At 44.3% G+C, this 18,723-nt stretch overlaps 1 protein-coding gene across 3 annotated transcripts; it reads right to left on the reverse strand.

Annotated features, from left to right (window-relative positions):
• Positions 1 to 1,165: 1,165 nt before the first annotated feature.
• LOC124020067 lies at positions 1,166 to 13,283 on the reverse strand. 3 transcript variants are annotated; one of them, XM_046335478.1, is made up of 8 exons: positions 12,930 to 13,278; positions 12,816 to 12,851; positions 12,472 to 12,593; positions 11,222 to 11,318; positions 5,317 to 5,468; positions 4,340 to 4,557; positions 1,587 to 1,724; positions 1,166 to 1,360 (listed from the first exon to the last, which is right to left on the reverse strand). In XM_046335478.1, exons 2-8 carry the CDS (start codon positions 12,825 to 12,827, stop codon positions 1,182 to 1,184), a joined length of 918 nt encoding a protein of 305 aa, XP_046191434.1. In that variant the 5' UTR covers positions 12,828 to 12,851; positions 12,930 to 13,278; the 3' UTR covers positions 1,166 to 1,181. The 3 variants fall into 3 exon arrangements, with proteins under 3 accessions (XP_046191434.1, XP_046191433.1, XP_046191435.1); XM_046335477.1 differs by having other exon boundaries at positions 1,167 to 1,360; positions 12,816 to 13,278; XM_046335479.1 differs by having other exon boundaries at positions 1,188 to 1,360; positions 1,687 to 1,724; positions 12,816 to 13,283.
• Between the last annotated feature and the right edge of the window lie 5,440 nt (positions 13,284 to 18,723).

Below are 18,723 nucleotides of genomic sequence, written 5' to 3' on the forward strand. Positions count from 1 at the left end.
TCTATTAGAGGGCCTTGAACCACCTGACCCCAATGTCTATTAGAGGGCCTTGAACCACCTGACCATAATGTCTATTAGAGGGCCTTGAACCACCTGACCATAATGTCTATTAGAGGGCCTTGAACCACCTGACCCCAATGTCTATTAGAGGGCCTTGAAGCACCTGACCCCAATGTCTATTAGAGGGCCTTGAACCACCTGACCCCAATGTCTATTAGAGGGCCTTGAATCACCTGACCCCAATGTCTATTAGAGGGCCTTGAAACTCCTGACCCCAATGTCTATTAGAGGGCCTTGAAACTCCTGACCCCAATGTCTATTAGAGGGCCTTGAAGCACCTGACCCCAATGTCTATTAGAGGGCCTTGAAACTCCTGACCCCAATGTCTATTAGAGGGCCTTGAAACTCCTGACCCCAATGTCTATTAGAGGGCCTTGAACCACCTGACCCCAATGTCTATTAGAGGGCCTTGAAGCACCTGACCCCAATGTCTATTAGAGGGCCTTGAACCACCTGACCCCAATGTCTATTAGAGGGCCTTGAACCACCTGACCCCAATGTCTATTAGAGGGCCTTGAAACTCCTGACCCCAATGTCTATTAGAGGGCCTTGAACCACCTGACCCCAATGTCTATTAGAGGGCCTTGAACCACCTGACCCCAATGTCTATTAGAGGGCCTTGAAACTCCTGACCCCAATGTCTATTAGAGGGCCTTGAACCACCTGACCCCAATGTCTATTAGAGGGCCTTGAACCACCTGACCCCAATGTCTATTAGAGGGCCTTGAACCACCTGACCCCAATGTCTATTAGAGGGCCTTGAACCACCTGACCCTGCATTTGACACCTTGTTGAGTTCATGCCCCGACAAATTGAGGCTGTTTTGAGGGCAAAAGGGGGGACTGGGGGTGCAACTCAATATTAGAAAGGTGTTCCTATTGTTCGGTATAGTCAGGGTATAGTCAGGGTATAGTCAGGGTATAGTCAGGGTATGCTGTGACCTTGTGAGGAGTTATTTGTGTATCTGTAGAAATATCCTCTCTTTAGAGAAGTAGTATTGAGAGTCTGTTGTACTGTTTTGATGCACAAGCTCCCTCCTTGCTGCCCTGCAATAAATATAGTATGAGAACCCAACTTGATACTCTCCTTTTGTAGTTTTGTTTGTCAGGGCCTTGTTAACATTAGTCTGAGCAGCAGAAAGCTGAAGGGTATGTGCTCACCCCAACACAGAGAGAGACTCGCTCTCCGTCCTTAACACACTTGAGGAAACAGTTAGAGCTGGTGAAGTTGAGCACCACAGGGACCCCTCGAAACTCTCCGTCCACACAGTCAGACTTGTAGTGATAGATGGTGATCTTCTCTGGAATAAATCAATCAATAAACAAATCAGTTATTACCATAGTAACAAAAAACATTGGGCTAAAGTTAACGTTCGCAGTCTGTAGTCCCGACTGTCCATCATCAAGTTAATATTTGTACACTAATTGCCGTGGCAACGTTTAATAAACAGTTGTATAATTGTTATTATGATAAAAGAATAAGAAAATCAACGACATAATACAAAAACACATTATTCTACAACAAACCTGGAGTTGCTGACAAACTAGGAAAACTCCACATCTTATGTGTGAGTCTACGCCGAAGGTACATGCGACATAAATAGTTTTCAATAAAGAGGTTGTCCACCTGCTGTACTTTTTCCAAGTTGCCCATTCCTCGTGACACTGAACACAAAGAGAGAGAAACAAGCAGACAAAACGGGCATCAGAAAATACAATGAAGAAGATGAGGAAGCACACCTCAACAAGCTCTTCGTTTGGATGATGTCATTGTTTGGGACCCATGGAAGAGCATTGGTGAAGCAGCACAGGTGAAATAATCCCATGGTGCTGAGAGTGGAGGAGATGTGGAAGGGATCCAGTCTAGTTTATAACTATGGAGGAGGAGATGTGGAAGGGATCCAGTCTAGTTTATAACTATGTGGAGGAGATGTGGAAGGGATCCAGTCTAGTTTATAACTATGGAGGAGGAGATGTGGAAGGGATCCAGTCTAGTTTATAACTATGTGGAGGAGATGTGGAAGGGATCCAGTCTAGTTCATAACTATGTGGAGGAGATGTGGACGGGATCCAGTCTAGTTTATAACTATGTGGAGGATATGTGGAAGAGATCCAGTCTAGTTTATAACTCTGTGGAGGTGATGTGGAAGGGATCCAGTCTAGTTTCTAACTATGTGGAAGGGATCCAGTCTAGTTTATAACTATGTGGAAGGGATCCAGTCTAGTTTATAACTATGTGGATGGGATCCAGTCTAGTTTATAACTATGTGGAGTAGATGTGGAAGGGATGCAGTCTAGTTTATAACTATGTGGATGGGATCCAGTCTAGTTTATAACTCTGTGGAGGAGATGTGGAAGGGATCCAGTCTAGTTTATAACTATGTGGAGGAGATGTGGAAGGGATCCAGTCTAGTTTATAACTATGTGGAAGGGATACAGTCTAGTTTATAACTCTGTGGAGGAGATGTGGAAGGGATCCAGTCTAGTTTATAAATATGTGGAGGAGATGTGCAAGGGATCCAGTCTAGTTTATAACTATGTGGAGGAGATGTGGAAGGGATCCAGTCTAGTTTATAACTATGTGGAGGAGATGTGGAAGGGATCCAGTCTAGTTTATAACTATGTGGAAGGGATCCAGTCTAGTTTATAACTATGTGGAAGGGATCCAGTCTGGTTTATAACTATGTGGAAGGGATCCAGTCTAGTTTATAACTATGTGGAGGACATGTGGAAGGGATCCAGTCTAGTTTATAACTATGTGGAAGGGATCCAGTCTAGTTTATAACTATGTGGAGGAGATGTGGAAGGGATCCAGTCTAGTTTATAACTATGTGGAAGGGATCCAGTCTAGTTTATAACTATGGAGGAGATGTGGAAGGGATCCAGTCTAGTTTATAACTATGTGGAAGAGATGTGGAAGGGATCCAGTCTAGTTTATAACTATGTGGAAGGGATCCAGTCTAGTTTATAACTATGTGGAAGGGATCCAGTCTAGTGTATAACTATGTGGAAGGGATCCAGTCTAGTTTATAACTATGTGGAAGGGATCCAGTCTAGTTTATAACTATGTGGAAGGGATCCAGTCTAGTTTATAACTATGTGGAGGAGATGTGGACGGGATCCAGTCTAGTTTATAACTATGTGGAGGAGATGTGGACAGGATCCAGTCTAGTTTATAACTATGTGGAGGAGATGTGGACGGGATCCAGTCTAGTTTATAACTATGTGGAGGAGATGTGGACGGGATCCAGTCTAGTTTATAACTATGTGGAGGAGATGTGGAAGGGATCCAGTCTAGTTTATAACTATGTGGAGGAGATGTGGACGTGATCCAGTCTAGTTTATAACTATGTGGAGGAGATGTGGACGGGATCCAGTCTAGTTTATAACTATGTGGAGGAGATGTGGACGGGATCCAGTCTAGTTTATAACTATGTGGAGGAGATGTGGACGGGATCCAGTCTAGTTTATAACTATGTGGAGGAGATGTGGACGGGATCCAGTCTAGTTTATAAATACGTGGTGATTGTGATATGGTATTCATGACCAGGGTTTCACTTCTCTGTCAGAAAGGTCATGAGAGCCAGTAATGAGGAAGTGTATTTCACATTACACACAAATAACCTGTATTTACTCAGAAATTATGTGATTGAATGGTTCATTCACAGTAATAAATATGAAAATATAGCTTCTATAATCACCACTAGCCACGATTTGGAACCAGTTAGAGTTAAATAAATTGTAATTAGACTGTAATATAATATAAAAATGTAACTATGATTGTTTCTACAAGCACCGCTATTGCCAGCGATTTGGAACCAGGTAGAGTTGAGTAAGTAGTTCCAGAAAGTATCTGTTGTCACCATACAATGTCTTCTTAAAAGCCAGGCAAAAACCAGTTACAACAGTAGAATAAAATGCTCCAGAAGCACGGCTCGGTTGGCAGTACCGATACTGTTAATAAAAGGAACAGCCTACTTACCAACCAGACGCGTTGAATCTTTTGAAGTCAGCACCAGAACATACCCAGGGTACACCCTGGTTAGATGAAAGTGAAGGGTGGCCTGCTGTGGTCTAGCGTGTGGTTATATGCTGCCACACCCCAGTGCTCATGTATCGTGTCTGTCTGGGTGAAACCATCCCACTATCTATTGAACACAATCTTCTCCTGTCTTTCCTGTCCCCTCTACTCACTGTCCTATCAATTAAAAGCAAGTCAAAAATACAAGTGTGCTGGGAACTGCCCCCACTGCTTACAAATACATATCATTAAAACTTACCCAGGGTGACTTTGCTGGACTCTGCGACCATGACAACCTCGTTGAAGTTACAATCCGACTTGCCACAGTTGTGACAAGAGCTCCCGTCACCGCAGCCACGCCCCCTCACCACAGAGATTCTGGTGTTCGTCATGGCAACCAGGAACAGATCGTCAACCTCCCCATCGGCTGTGTTGACATCCTCTTCTGTGAGGTCTTCCATGGGGCGATAGGAGTCACTTTGTTCAGGGACGATACATGACGTTATACAGTTATATGGAGATTCGTGTGAGGCCAGTGGTCCATTAAAACAGGGTTTCCCCAAACTAGGTCCCGGGGCCCCTGGGTGAACGCTTTGGTTTTTACCCCAGCACTACGCAGCTGATTCAAATAATCAAAGCTTGACGATGAGTTGGGTATTTGAATCAGCTGTGTTATGCTACGGCAGAAACCTAAACGTGCTCGGGGTTTGGGAAACATCCAAATACAATCTACACTAAATATAATATGAGTGTCAACACTCGTTCCAGGAATATACAGTAAGCTCTAAACATATTGGCTTGTGACATATTTTTTTTTGGGGGGGGTTTGAATTTGTACTCAAGCACTTTGGATTTGAAATGATACAATGACTGTGAGTTTAATTGCAGACTGTCAGCTTTAATACAGCTAATGTATTATTTACTATTAATTTCTATTGGGCACAAAATGATCTAAAAAAACTACCAAAACAAACAGCAAATGCATCCAACAAATTTGTAGAGTCACAAGTTTCATGTAAATCATTACGTGCGGAATATGGGACTAAATACTTAACTATGTATTAAAGTAGTAAAAAGTTAAGTACATTTGTCCCAATACTTTTGGTCCCCTAAAATGTAGGGACTATGTACGAAAACAGTTAATGGCTGATTGACTGACTGAGTGACTGACTGACTGACTGACTGATTGACTGACTGACTGAGTGATTGAGTGACTGGTTGATTGATTCAGCCCACCTCTCCAGGTCGTCCAGGTCATCCTCTCGTCTCATCTCCAGGCTGAAGCTGAGTATGGTGCTCTCCTTGGAGACCGGGTGGAGAGCCCTGGCCTCAGCCCCCTCCTCTGGGCATCTCCCTGGTGGAGGAGCCCTGCTGGCTTGGTGGACAGTCTAGAGAGATGGGAAGATAACAGACAAGACTATCTGAATAACAACACTGATGTCCTTCCTCTTCCTACCTGGAGAGGTGAAGAAACCTGTGTACCATAAACAACAGCATCACTGCTGTCAATGTAAGGGACTTCATTAACATGGGAAACATATGTTTACATTGCCAAAGCAAGTGAAAGATACAATTAAAATAAACCTTTTTTTTACATCACACTCACAATAGTTCCAAAATAATAAAGACATTTCAAAAGTCATTATGTCTATATACAGTGTTGTAATGTTGTGCAAATAGTTCAAGTACAAAAGGGAAAATAAATAAACATAAATATGGGTTGTATATACTATGCTGTTTGTTCTTCAATGGTTGACCTTTTCTTGTGGCAACAGGTCACACATCTTGCTGCTGTAATGTCACAATGTGGTATTTCACCCAATAGACATCGGAGTTCATCAAAATTGGATTTGATTTAAAAAATCTTTATGGTTCTGTACAATCTGAGGGAAATATGTGTCTCTAATATAGTCATACATTAGGCAGGAGGTTAGGAAGTGCAGCTCAGTTTTCACCTCATTTTGTGGGCAGTGAGCACATAGCCTGTCTTCTCGAGAGCCAGGTCTGCCTACGGCGGCCTTTCTCAATAGCAAGGCTATGTTAACAGAGTCTGTACAAAGATTTCCTTAAGTTTGGGTCAGTCAGTGGTCAGGTATTCTGCCACTGTGTACTCTCCGTTTTGGGCCAAATAGCATTCTAGTTTGCCCTGTTTTTTTGTTAATTCTTTCCAATGTGTCAAGTAATTATCTTTTTGTTTTCTGATGATTTGGTTGGGTGTAATTGTGTTGCTGTCCTGGGGCTCTGTGGGGTGTGTTTGTGAACAGAGCCTCTCTCTCTTTGTCATGGGGGCTCTGTGGTGTGTGTTTGTGAACAGATCCTCTCTCTCTTTGTCATGGGGGCTCTGTGGGGTGTGTTTGTGAACAGAGCCTCTCTCTCTTTGTCATGGGGGCTCTGTGGGGTGTGTTTGTGAACAGAGCCTCTCTCTCTTTGTCATGGGGGCTCTGTGGGGTGTGTTTGTGAACAGAGCCTCTCTCTCTTTGTCATGGGGGCTCTGTGGGGTGTGTTTGTGAACAGAGCCTCTCTCTCTTTGTCCTGGGGCTCTGTGGGGTGTGTTTGTGAACAGAGCCTCTCTCTCTTTGTCCTGGGGCTCTGTGGGGTGTGTTTGTGAACAGAGCCTCTCTCTCTTTGTCCTGGGGCTCTGTGGGGTGTGTTTGTGAACAGAGCCTCTCTCTCTTTGTCATGGGGGCTCTGTGGGGTGTGTTTGTGAACAGAGCCTCTCTCTCTTTGTCATGGGGGCTCTGTGGGGTGTGTTTGTGAACAGAGCCTCTCTCTCTTTGTCATGGGGGCTCTGTGGGGTGTGTTTGTGAACAGAGCCTCTCTCTCTTTGTCATGGGGGCTCTGTGGGGTGTGTTTGTGAACAGAGCCGCTCTCTCTTTGTCATGGGGGCTCTGTGGGGTGTGTTTGTGAACAGAGCCTCTCTCTCTTTGTCATGGGGGCTCTGTGGGGTGTGTTTGTGAACAGAGCCGCTCTCTCTTTGTCATGGGGGCTCTGTGGGGTGTGTTTGTGAACAGAGCCGCTCTCTCTTTGTCATGGGGGCTCTGTGGGGTGTGTTTGTGAACAGAGCCTCTCTCTTTGTCATGGGGGCTCTGTGGGGTGTGTTTGTGAACAGAGCCTCTCTCTCTTTGTCATGGGGGCTCTGTGGGGTGTGTTTGTGAACAGAGCCTCTCTCTCTTTGTCATGGGGGCTCTGTGGGGTGTGTTTGTGAACAGAGCCTCTCTCTCTTTGTCATGGGGGCTCTGTGGGGTGTGTTTGTGAACAGAGCCTCTCTCTCTTTGTCATGGGGGCTCTGTGGGGTGTGTTTGTGAACAGAGCCTCTCTCTTTGTCATGGGGGCTCTGTGGGGTGTGTTTGTGAACAGAGCCTCTCTCTCTTTGTCATGGGGGCTCTGTGGGGTGTGTTTGTGAACAGAGCCTCTCTCTCTTTGTCCTGGGGGCTCAGTGGGGTGTGTTTGTGAACAGAGCCTCTCTCTCTTTGTCATGGGGGCTCTGTGGGGTGTGTTTGTGAACAGAGCCTCTCTCTCTTTGTCATGGGGGCTCTGTGGGGTGTGTTTGTGAACAGAGCCTCTCTCTCTTTGTCCTGGGGGCTCAGTGGGGTGTGTTTGTGAACAGAGCCTCTCTCTCTTTGTCATGGGGGCTCTGTGGGGTGTGTTTGTGAACAGAGCCTCTCTCTCTTTGTCATGGGGGCTCTGTGGGGTGTGTTTGTGAACAGAGCCTCTCTCTCTTTGTCATGGGGGCTCTGTGGGGTGTGTTTGTGAACAGAGCCTCTCTCTCTTTGTCCTGGGGGCTCAGTGGGGTGTGTTTGTGAACAGAGCCTCTCTCTCTTTGTCATGGGGGCTCTGTGGGGTGTGTTTGTGAACAGAGCCTCTCTCTCTTTGTCCTGGGGGCTCAGTGGGGTGTGTTTGTGAACAGAGCCCCAGGACCAGCTTGTTTAGGAGACTCTTCTCTCTGTAGTGGTTTGCTTTGTATCCTTTTCATTGCTTTTTTCTGAATTTTGATCATTAGCGGGTATCAGTCTAATTCTGCTCTGCATTATTTGGTGTTTTACGTTGTACACTGAGGATAGTTTTGCAGAATTAAGCATACAGAGTCTCAATTTGGTGCTTGTCCCATTTTGTGAATTCTTGGTTGGTGAGCGGAACCCAGACCTCCCAACCACAAAGGGCAATGGGTTCTATAACTGATTCAAGTATTTTTAGCCAGATCCTAATTGGTATGCCCAATTTTATGTTCTTTTTGATGGCACATGTTCCTCGCCTTGTCTCTCAGATCGTTCACAGCTTTGTGGAAGTGACCTGTGGTCCCGATGTTTAGGCCAGGGTATGTATAGTTTTTTGTGTGTTCTAGGGCAACGGTGTCTAGATGGAATTTGTATTTGTTGACCTGGCAACTGGAACTTTTTGGAACACCATTATTTTTTGTCTTTCTGAGATTTACTGTCAGGGCCCAGGTCTGACAAAATTCCCCCGTGTCTCTCTCTCTCTCCCTCTCTCGCTCTCTCTCTCTCTCTGACTAATATTCAGATTCATGGGTTCAAACAGTGACTCAAAACAGCAATCAATGTTAGTCACTTCTGGTAAATATCTTATTCATAGGTTGCACCCCAGTCATACCATTGTTATGAAAATGATCAAGCCGCCCTCGACCAGCAGCGTTTTCCTTCTAAATTGGGCTACAATGAAAATGATGTCATGGGTAAAATGTATTGGTTGCAGGTTTTTGGGCTACTTTTAAATGCCTATGTAGGCTACTGTAGCCTACCATTTTATACAATAAATACGTTGAAATGACAATATCACTGTAGTCATTGCAAATCAATTTTTTTTATTTTTACATTTATGGATTGCCAGGGGTTATCGCCAACATTCAGACATCATTTAGAAACAAAGCACGTGTGTTTAGTGAGTCTGCCAGATCAGAGGCATTAGGGATGACCAGGGATGTTCTCTTGATAAATGAGTGAATTAGACACTTTGTCCTTAAGCATTCAAAAATGTAAAGAGTACTTTTGTCAGGGATAATATATGGTGTAAAAGTACCAAATTTTCTTTTTTTTTAGGAATGTAGTAAAGTAAAAGTTGTCAAAAATATAAATAGTAAAGTACAGATACCCTAAAAAACGAAGTAATACTTAAGTCTTTTTACTTAAGTACTTTACACCACTGGATTTAATAAATAGGCTATATTATACCTTTTTATTTATTTATTTTATTATAACTTCAGTTTATTGTTGTAGCCTTATGTTATTATACAATTATGAATGGCCAAGTTTAGTTAATGAAGTTGGATGTTATCAATTGTGATCATGGTCACAGTGCTAACTCAATTGTGATCATGGTCACAGTGCTAACTCAATTGTGATCATGGTCACAGTGATAACTCAATTGCCAGTCAGCTGTTTGTTGGAATTGATTATATTGAAAGTAAGTCAGTCAGATTAGACTACAGGAAAATAAATTAAAACACTGGCTGTTGTTGACAAGCATAGGTCTATTGTTCACATTTGGTTCAGTGATTGAAATTACTACCCCATCCTCAGTAGCCTATTCGGCAACTGAAGCACTTATTACCTTGAAATCGCCACGATATTCATGTTGAATGAATTAGTCTGTCAACTCCAACTAAGCAAGCTGCTAAATCGTTCATGTTACATCTTGCCTAGGCTACTGTAGGCTATCTGAAATAAGATGTAGGTCTATCAGGGGCTATAAGCTACCTGCCTCCAGCTAACCAAACCATGGCAAAGTTGAATTACAATCATAAACCTGGATTTGAGTCATTAGGCCTACGCTGATTGAAATGACAAGTCAATCTCAATAGGCCATTTATAATGGTTTGTAGTCTTAACATCTGGCACATTTTCCAGAAAATAGCCCAACAAATGATCTTTTCTCTCGCAAAATATAATATGGCACCGAAGAGGATGAACGTTTTACTCCTAACCAACTGAGCTCCTAACCAACTGAGCATTTCACGGTAAAGTCTACACTTGTTGTATTCGGCGCATGTGACAAATAAAATTAGATTTCATTTGATTTTGTAAACTGCTGCTACTCACTGTTTATTATCTATGCATAGTCACTTCAACCCTACCTACATGTACAGATTACCTCAACTAACCTGTACCCCACACACTGACTCGGTACCCCCTGTATATAGCCTCCACACTGACTCGGTACCCCCTGTATATCGCCTCGTTATTGTTATTGTGTTACTTTTTATAATTTTTTCAAACTTTAGTTTATTTGGTAAATATTTTCTTAAATCTTATATAATAATAATAATAACTGCACTATTTGTTAAGGGCTTGTAAAGTAATCATTTCAGGGTAAGGTCTACAATTGTTGTACTCGGCGCATGTAACAAATAAAGTTTGATTTGATATTCAAATTCCTTAGCTAGTCATATTAGTTCACAATAATTAGTATTTTGATGGAAAACAGAATTTTGTTTCTTAAGTCTTTAGAAGTCGAAATTCACTCGATAACGTTATTGAAAAAATGGTTTATTGGCTAATTGTGCCAATCCTTTCTTGCTGCGAAAAAACTAACAATTGTTAGTATTTAGGCCTTGTGGGTGGGTTTTGAGTAATCAATTTCTGCCAGACCTGGCAACCCTGACGGGCGGCGTAATAGTGGTGCCTTAAAGTCGTGATAAGCCCAGTCATTCTGGACGGAGGGTACGCCTGTTTAGGCTAAATTACACTATAGTGCCTGGAAATAAGATGACATTGCTAAACGAGTCAAATATTTAGTTAGAAACAACTTTTCCAGCATTATCATGTCGTCACATTTACTTTAGACAGATGGCAATGTTGTCATTAGCTAGCAAAGTTCGTCAAAAATAGCTAGCAATGCTAACGGCAGCTACCTCAATTTTAGCTAACGTTATGCTGCATCTAAAGTCAATCTGGCGACATCAAAACGAGGACAAAAGGTTTTGCTACTAATTATTTGCATCCTTTTGAATTGCATTGTATTTCTAAGCCATTGTAACGCACTTTTGATTAAATCTCAATCAGTGCTCATTGACAATACATTTTAGTAGAATGCTCAGTTGGGCATTAGTTCAAAACAATACTGTGATGAAACATGCCATGAAGAGAGTGGAGTGATTTAAGAACTCTCCTCCAGCTATATCACTCACCAACATGGGGTTTCCTTCCGTCAGAATCTTGGCGAAGGCCTCTGGGGATAGATCCTGTAGGTCCACTCCATTGATGGTCAGGAGCTTGTCTCCTTCACTGAGGAACAACAACACCACATACCTGTTTTATATATATTTGTATATATTGATTATGTTTTTTCATTGCAACTGCCAACCACAGGAGGACTCAATGAGTATAAACTGCCTGCTGCCGCTTGGGCAACTCTTAAAAAATATTCAGCTAATGTCTTCTGGCATGTAAATTATGTAGATTTGCATGATATGCATTTTAAAAAAAGGGATCTCTATAAAAAAAATAAACAAAGCCCTGGGGCCTATGATTTCTTAATATGGCCCTGCACAGACCCCGTGGTTCAATCTACACAGACCCCGTGGTTTAATCTACACAGACCCCATGGTTTAATCTATACAGACCCCATGGTTTAATCTACACAGACCCCATGGTTCAATCTACACAGACCCCATGGTTCAATCTACACAGACCCCATGGTTTAATCTACACAGACCCCGTGGTTTAATCTACACAGACCCCATGGTTCAATCTACACAGACCCCGTGGTTTAATCTACACAGACCCCATGGTTCAATCTACACAGACCCCATGGTTCAATCTACACAGACCCCGTGGTTCAATCTACACAGACCCCGTGATTCAATCTACACCGACCCCGTGGTTTAATCTGTACAGACCCCATGGTTCAATCTACACAGACCCCGTGGTTCAATCTACACAGACCCCGTGGTTCAATCTACACAGACCCCATGGTTTAATCTACACAGACCCCATGGTTTAATCTACACAGACCCCATGGTTCAATCTACACAGACCCCATGGTTCAATCTACACAGACCCCGTGGTTCAATCTACACAGACCCCATGGTTTAATCTACACAGACCCCATGGTTCAATCTACACAGACCCCATGGTTTAATCTACACAGACCCCATGATTCAATCTACACAGACCCCATGGTTAAATCTACACAGACCTGGAGAAAAACAATACAGCTTTTTATGACATTCAGGGGTGGAATTACCAAATTAAATAACTCTGTGACCTCACCCCTGACATTAGATCAAAAACTCTTTCCTTACATCATAAAGGAGTTTTACTATGGGAAGTTCCTCTTGTTTCCCTCTAAAATGTCTCAACTCCTCTATCCTTAAAAGGTTTCAACCTACAGTATATTCAAATTCTTCACAGATAAACAGAGGTTATCAGAGGTTACCTGGCAAAGGCTCCTCCTCCTTGTCCTCCTTTCTTGAACTTGAGGATATTCTCCACTTCATAGTGGTGTTTCCCATCCTCCTCTGTGTGAAGTATAGAGATACCTCCCTTCACAGGTGAATCCTATGGACCGGAATGGAAATCATAGCAACTCACATTACCATACATGGTTGAAAACAAAGCCTAAGCCTCCACGTGACGACTACTACTGTATACATTGTTGAAAAGACCAAAGAGCATATCCCTGATCCCTCACATTTCTACTACCCTACCCTTCATTGTTACAATTCAAATAGAAAACTACAACCTAAACTGGAAGGGAAGTGATGCAGTCAAATCACTTACTGTGATATCCATATCCTCCTCTAGGTCTGGTAGTATGTAGGCAGTCTTCCTACTGGTAGTGTGTAGGCAGTCTTCCTACTGGTAGTATGTACGCAGTCTCCCTACTGGTAGTATGTAGGCAGTCTTCCTACTGGTAGTGTGTAGGCAGTCTTCCTACTGGTAGTATGTACGCAGTCTCCCTACTGGTAGTGTGTAGGCAGTCTTCCTACTGGTAGTATGTACGCAGTCTCCCTACTGGTAGTATGTACGCAGTCTCCCTACTGGTAGTATGTAGGCAGTCTTCCTACTGGTAGTGTGTAGGCAGTCTTCCTACTGGTAGTATGTACGCAGTCTCCCTACTGGTAGTATGTACGCAGTCTCCCTACTGGTAGTATGTACGCAGTCTCCCTACTGGTAGTATGTACGCAGTCTCCCTACTGGTAGTGAGTGTTGACAGTCTCCTCACTGGTAGTGTGTGGGCAGTGCCACAAGTCCTGACTTAAATAGCTTTGTATAGGAGGGTTGACCAGGCACTTCTGCATCATGTGAACTGAGCAGCCAGAGAGGAAGTAGGTACACACAAACAAGAGGGACTATTATTTTGCCAAAAGAGGATCTTCTGCAGAACGAGGAACTGGTCATGAGTTGTAAAATGGAAAAACAATAGATTACAAGAACACAGCTGTTTGAGTGTTAAATGGACAATTCACAGTCTGCTTGTGCACTAGCTATCCACTCGTTAAACTCCTGCCTGTGTTGAAAATGTTGTCTTTCCAGGTATGACATGGCATCAACGTCATCACCACACACAGATCTGTGGCTTCGGTAGCTCCTTGTCAGCCTGGTCCCTGATCACAGTGTGCCGTCAGGCCCAACAGACCTGGAAGCAGGCTAGCTCTCTGTTGCAACAGGAAGAAATGACTCACTACATACAATTGAAGTCGGAAGTTTACATACACTTAAGTTGGAGTCAATAAAACTCGTTTTTCAACCACTCCACACATTTCTAGTTAATAAATTATAGTTTTGGCAAATCGGTTAGGACATCTACTTTGTGCATAACAAGTAATTTTTCCAACAATTGTTAACATACAGATTATTTCACTTATAATTCACTGTATCAAAATTCCAGTGGGTCAGAAGGTGTTCTAGTTTTTCCTATTTCTATGTTGGTGAGCTTGGTATGGTTCCCAAGTAGAGGCAGCTGATTATCGTTGTCTCTAATTGGCGATCATACTTAAGTTCTCCATTGTTCCCACCTGGGTAGTGGGATATTGTTTGTTTGTGTTTGGCCACTACGTCTGCACAGTCGTTGGAGTTTTGTTGTTTTTGTTTCTAGTTTCACTTTGTATTAAAAAGATGTGGAACTTAATCCACGCTGCGCCTTAGTCCGTTCATTTCAAAGAACGTTACTGTAGGTAAACTTCAGACTTCAACTGTACATCACAATAGAGATGGCTGTTGAAGTGAACCCATGAAAGACCACATGTTTTTGTTTGGCCGAGCTTCCTCAAAACATCTTTTAACACGATGCTCGATTAGAGTTGTTTATACATTGAAATGCATCCCTTTAGTAACTAGGCGTTGACTGTTTGAAAGTAGAGTGCAATTGTTGTTATTTCCAGAAGTGGGATTTTAAAAAAGCAGAAGCATTTGAAGTTCTAGATCATTGAAGGTACAGGTGGTGGCTGAATTTAAGTACAGAAGTGAAGATTAGGGATGTTGATTTCAACAATGAAAGGTTTATGTATACAGGTGAGTGAACACACACGCACGCACATACACTAACACATACAAACACAATGACACACTGCCTCACTAACACCATACAGAGACATGGTCCTTCACCTCCATGGGAAAGCCTAGAAAGGGGAACATCGAGGGGAACTGAGATGATGACCCTGTAGACAGGAAATCACATCACAATCGCAGCTTCCTCTGTGAAGTCAACTGAAAATATGAGGTTCTCCCAGATTAACTTGACCATGTTGACCGTTCAGAGTGTGTGTGTCTGTGTAAGATACTTACACTACTGTTCAACAGTTTGGGATCACTTAGAAATGTCCTGTTTTGTTCATTAAAATAACATCAAATTGATCAGAAATAAAGTGTAGACAATGTTAATGTTGTAAATTACTATTGTAGGTGGAAACGGCTGATTTTTAAAATTTTTATGGAATATCTACATAGGCGTTGTAACGGCGTTCGTCTGTTGAAGAAAGAGAGTCGGACCGAAATGCAGTGTGTAGGTTACTCATGACTTTAATGAGAGAATCGCGGTACATGAAATAACTGAAACTAACTACAACAACAACAGAACGGAACGTGAAACTAATTACAGCCTATCTGGTGACTACAACACAGAGACAGGAACAAACACCCACGAAATACAAAGCGAAACTATGGCTCCCTAAATACGGTTCCCAATCAGAGACAACGAGGATCACCTGACTCTGATTGAGAATCGCCTCAGGCAGCCAAGCCTAAACAACACCCCTAATTAGCCGCGATCCCAAATACTACAAACCCCAATACGAAGACAACATATAAACCCATGTCACACCCTGGCCTACCCAAACATATGACAAAAACACAAAATACAATGACCAAGGCGTGACAGAACCCCCCCCCCCCTAAGGTGCGGACTCCCGGACGCACCTCAAGAGCATAGGGAGGGTCCGGGTGGGCGTCTGTCCATGGTGGCGGTTCTGGCTCGGGACGTGGACCCCACTCCATAAATGTCCTTGTTCCTCCCCTTCGCGTCCTGGGATAATCCACCCTCTCCTCCGACCATGGCCTAATAGTCCTCACCCAGATCCCCACATAACTGAGGAGCAGCTCATGACAGAGGGGCAGCTCGGGACAGAGGGGCAGCTCGGGACAGAAGCAGCCCGGGACTGAGGGGTAGCCCGGGGCTGAGGGGAAGCCCAGTACTGAGAGGAAGCCCAGTACTGAGAGGAAGCCCAGTACTGAGAGGAAGCCCAGTACTGAGATGAAGCTCAGGCAGGTAGTAGGCTCTGATAAATCCTGGCTGGCTGGCGGAACTGGAAGATTCAGGTTGACAAGCAGATCTGGAAGAGACTGGTTATCGGGCAGATCTGGAAGAGACTGGTTGTCTGGCAGATATGGAAGAGACTGGTTGTCTGGCAGATCTGGAAGAGACTGGTTGTCTGGCAGATCTGGAAGAGACTGGTTGTCTGGCAGATCTGGAAGAGACTGGTTGTCTGGCGGCGCTGGGCTGACTGGCGGCACTGGCGGCGCTGGGCAGACTGGGAGCACTGGCGGCGCTGGGCAGACTGGGAGCACTGGCGGCGCTGGGCAGACGGGAGACTCCGGCAGCGCAGGAGAGGAGAAAAGCGCTGGCTGCGCTGAACAGGCGAGGCGCACTGGAGGCCTGGTGCGTGGTGCTGGAACTGGTGGTACTGGATCGAAGACATGCACAGGAAGCCTGGTGCGGGGAGCTGCTACCGGAGGACTGGTGTGTAGAGGTGGCTCTGGATAGACCGGACCGTGCAGGCGCACTGGAGCTCTTGAGCACCGAGCCTGCCCAAGCTTACCTGGCTCGATGCCCACTCTAGCCCGGCCAATAGGAAGGGCTGGTATGTGCCGCACCTGGCTCTGCACCCGCACTGGAAACACCGTGCGCTCCATAGCATAACACGGTTCCTGCCCGGTCTCTCTAGCCCAATGGTGAGCACAGGGAGTTTGCGCAGGTCTCCTACCTGGCACAACCATTCTCCCTTCTAGCCCCCCCCCCAATAATTTTTTGGGGCTGCTTTTCCGGCTTCCAACCGTGTCGCCGTGCTGCCTCCTCATACCAGCGCCTCTCCGCTTTATTCGCTTCTATTTCTTCCTTGGGACGGCAATATTCTCCAGGCTGAGCCCAGGGTCCTTTACCGTCTAATTCCTCCTCCCATGTCCAATTCTCCAAGTGGTGCAGCCTCTCCCACTGCAACTGCTCTTCACGATTAACAGGGAGAGTTGGCTCAGGTCTGAACCCTGACTCAGCCACTCTCTCTCTGCGCCCCCCCCCAATAAATAATTGGGGGTTACTTTCGGTTTTCGCTCTGCGTCGCCGTGTTTTCCTTTTTGAATCCATTCGCCTGTAGCCCTCTTCGCATTGCTGAATCGAATCCCAGGCGGGCGCCTGCACTCTCTCTGGGTCGGCCGCCCACCTGTCGATTTCTTCCCACGTCGTATACTCCATGCCTCTACCGTCCATAACGTCCTCCTTTAGCTCCTGCCAGTTATCTACGTCGTTGCCAGTTACACGCTGCTCGGTCCGTGAGAGGTGGGTGTTTCTGTAACGGCGTTCGTCTGTTGAAGAAAGAGAGTCGGACTGAAATGCAGCGTGTAGGTTACTCATGACTTTAATGAGAGAATCGCGGTACATGAAATAACTGAAACTAACTACAAAAACAACAGAACGGAACGTGAAACTAATTACAGCCTATCTGGTGACTACAACACAGAGACAGGAACAAACACCCACGAAATACAAAGCGAAACTATGGCTCCCTAAATACGGTTCCCAATCAGAGACAACGAGGATCACCTGACTCTGATTGAGAATCGCCTCAGGCGGCCAAGCCTAAACAACACCCCTAATTAGCCGCGATCCCAAATACTACAAACCCCAATACGAAGACAACATATAAACCCATGTCACACCCTGGCCTACCCAAACATATGACAAAAACACAAAATACAATGACCAAGGCGTGACAGGCGTACAGAGGCCCATTATCAGCAACCATCACTCCTGTGTTCCAATGGCACGTTGTGTTAGCTAATCCAAATGTAACATATCATACTACTTTGAGTGTCCCAGATTTAGCTTGACTATGTTACGCCTCATAAGTCCTCAACTGGCAGCTTCATTAAATAGTACCCATAAAACACCAGTCTCAATGTCAACAGTGAAGAGGCAACTCCGGGATGCTGGCCTTCTAGGCAGAGTTGCAAAGAAAAGCCAGATCTCAGACTGGCCAATAAAAATAAAAGATTAAGTTGGGCAAAGAACACAGACACTGGACAGAGTAACTCTGCCTAGAAGGCCAGCATCCCAGAGTCACCTCTTCGCTGTTGACGTTGAGACTAGTGTTTTGCGGGCACTATTTAATTAAGCTGCCAGTTGAGGACTTGTGAGGGGTCTGTTTCTCAAACTAGACCCTCTAATGTACTTGTCCTCTTGCTCAGTTGGGGACCGGGGCCTCCTAATCCTCTTTCTATTCTGGTTAGTGCCAGTTTGCGCTGTTCTGTGAAGGGAGTAGTACACAGTGTTGTACGAGATCTTCAGTTTCTTGGAAATTTCTCACATGGAATAGCCTTAATGTAGCTAATGTCATAGGTTCAGGGAGCACCATTGGTGGACAGTATCAAGTCAGTTTAGATAACAGTGGTAATAAGCTGTGAGAGTGTGAGAGAGTTCAGAGCACCCCCCTCCCTTCTTTACGGCAAGGCTATTTTGAGAGGCCTCCTGGTAGCCAATGACACTCAACTGTGTCTGTAGATGCCTGAGGTAGATAGGGTTACAGCCCTGACCAGCTGTGGGCTGGCTACCACCATTTTCATCTTTAGTTGTTTTCAGCCTTAATTGATTTTAGCCTTCGTATTCATTGCTTTCAGCCTTAGTATTCATTGTTTTCAGCCTTAGTATATGTTGTTTTCAGCCTTAGTATTCATTGTTTTCAGCCTTAGTATTCATTGTTTTCAGCCTTAGTATATGTTGATTTCAGCCTTAGTATTCATTGTTTTCAGCCTTAGTATTCATTGTTTTCAGCCTTAGTATTATTCATTGTTTTCAGCCTTAGTATTCATTGTTTTCAGCCTTAGTATTCATTGTTTTCAGCCTTAGTATTCATTGTTTTCAGCCTTAGTATTCATTGTTTTCAGCCTTAGTATTCATTGTTTTCAGCCTTAGTATTCA

This window comes from Oncorhynchus gorbuscha, unplaced genomic scaffold, assembly GCF_021184085.1.
Source record: "Oncorhynchus gorbuscha isolate QuinsamMale2020 ecotype Even-year unplaced genomic scaffold, OgorEven_v1.0 Un_scaffold_756, whole genome shotgun sequence".
Taxonomy (NCBI): domain Eukaryota; kingdom Metazoa; phylum Chordata; class Actinopteri; order Salmoniformes; family Salmonidae; genus Oncorhynchus; species Oncorhynchus gorbuscha.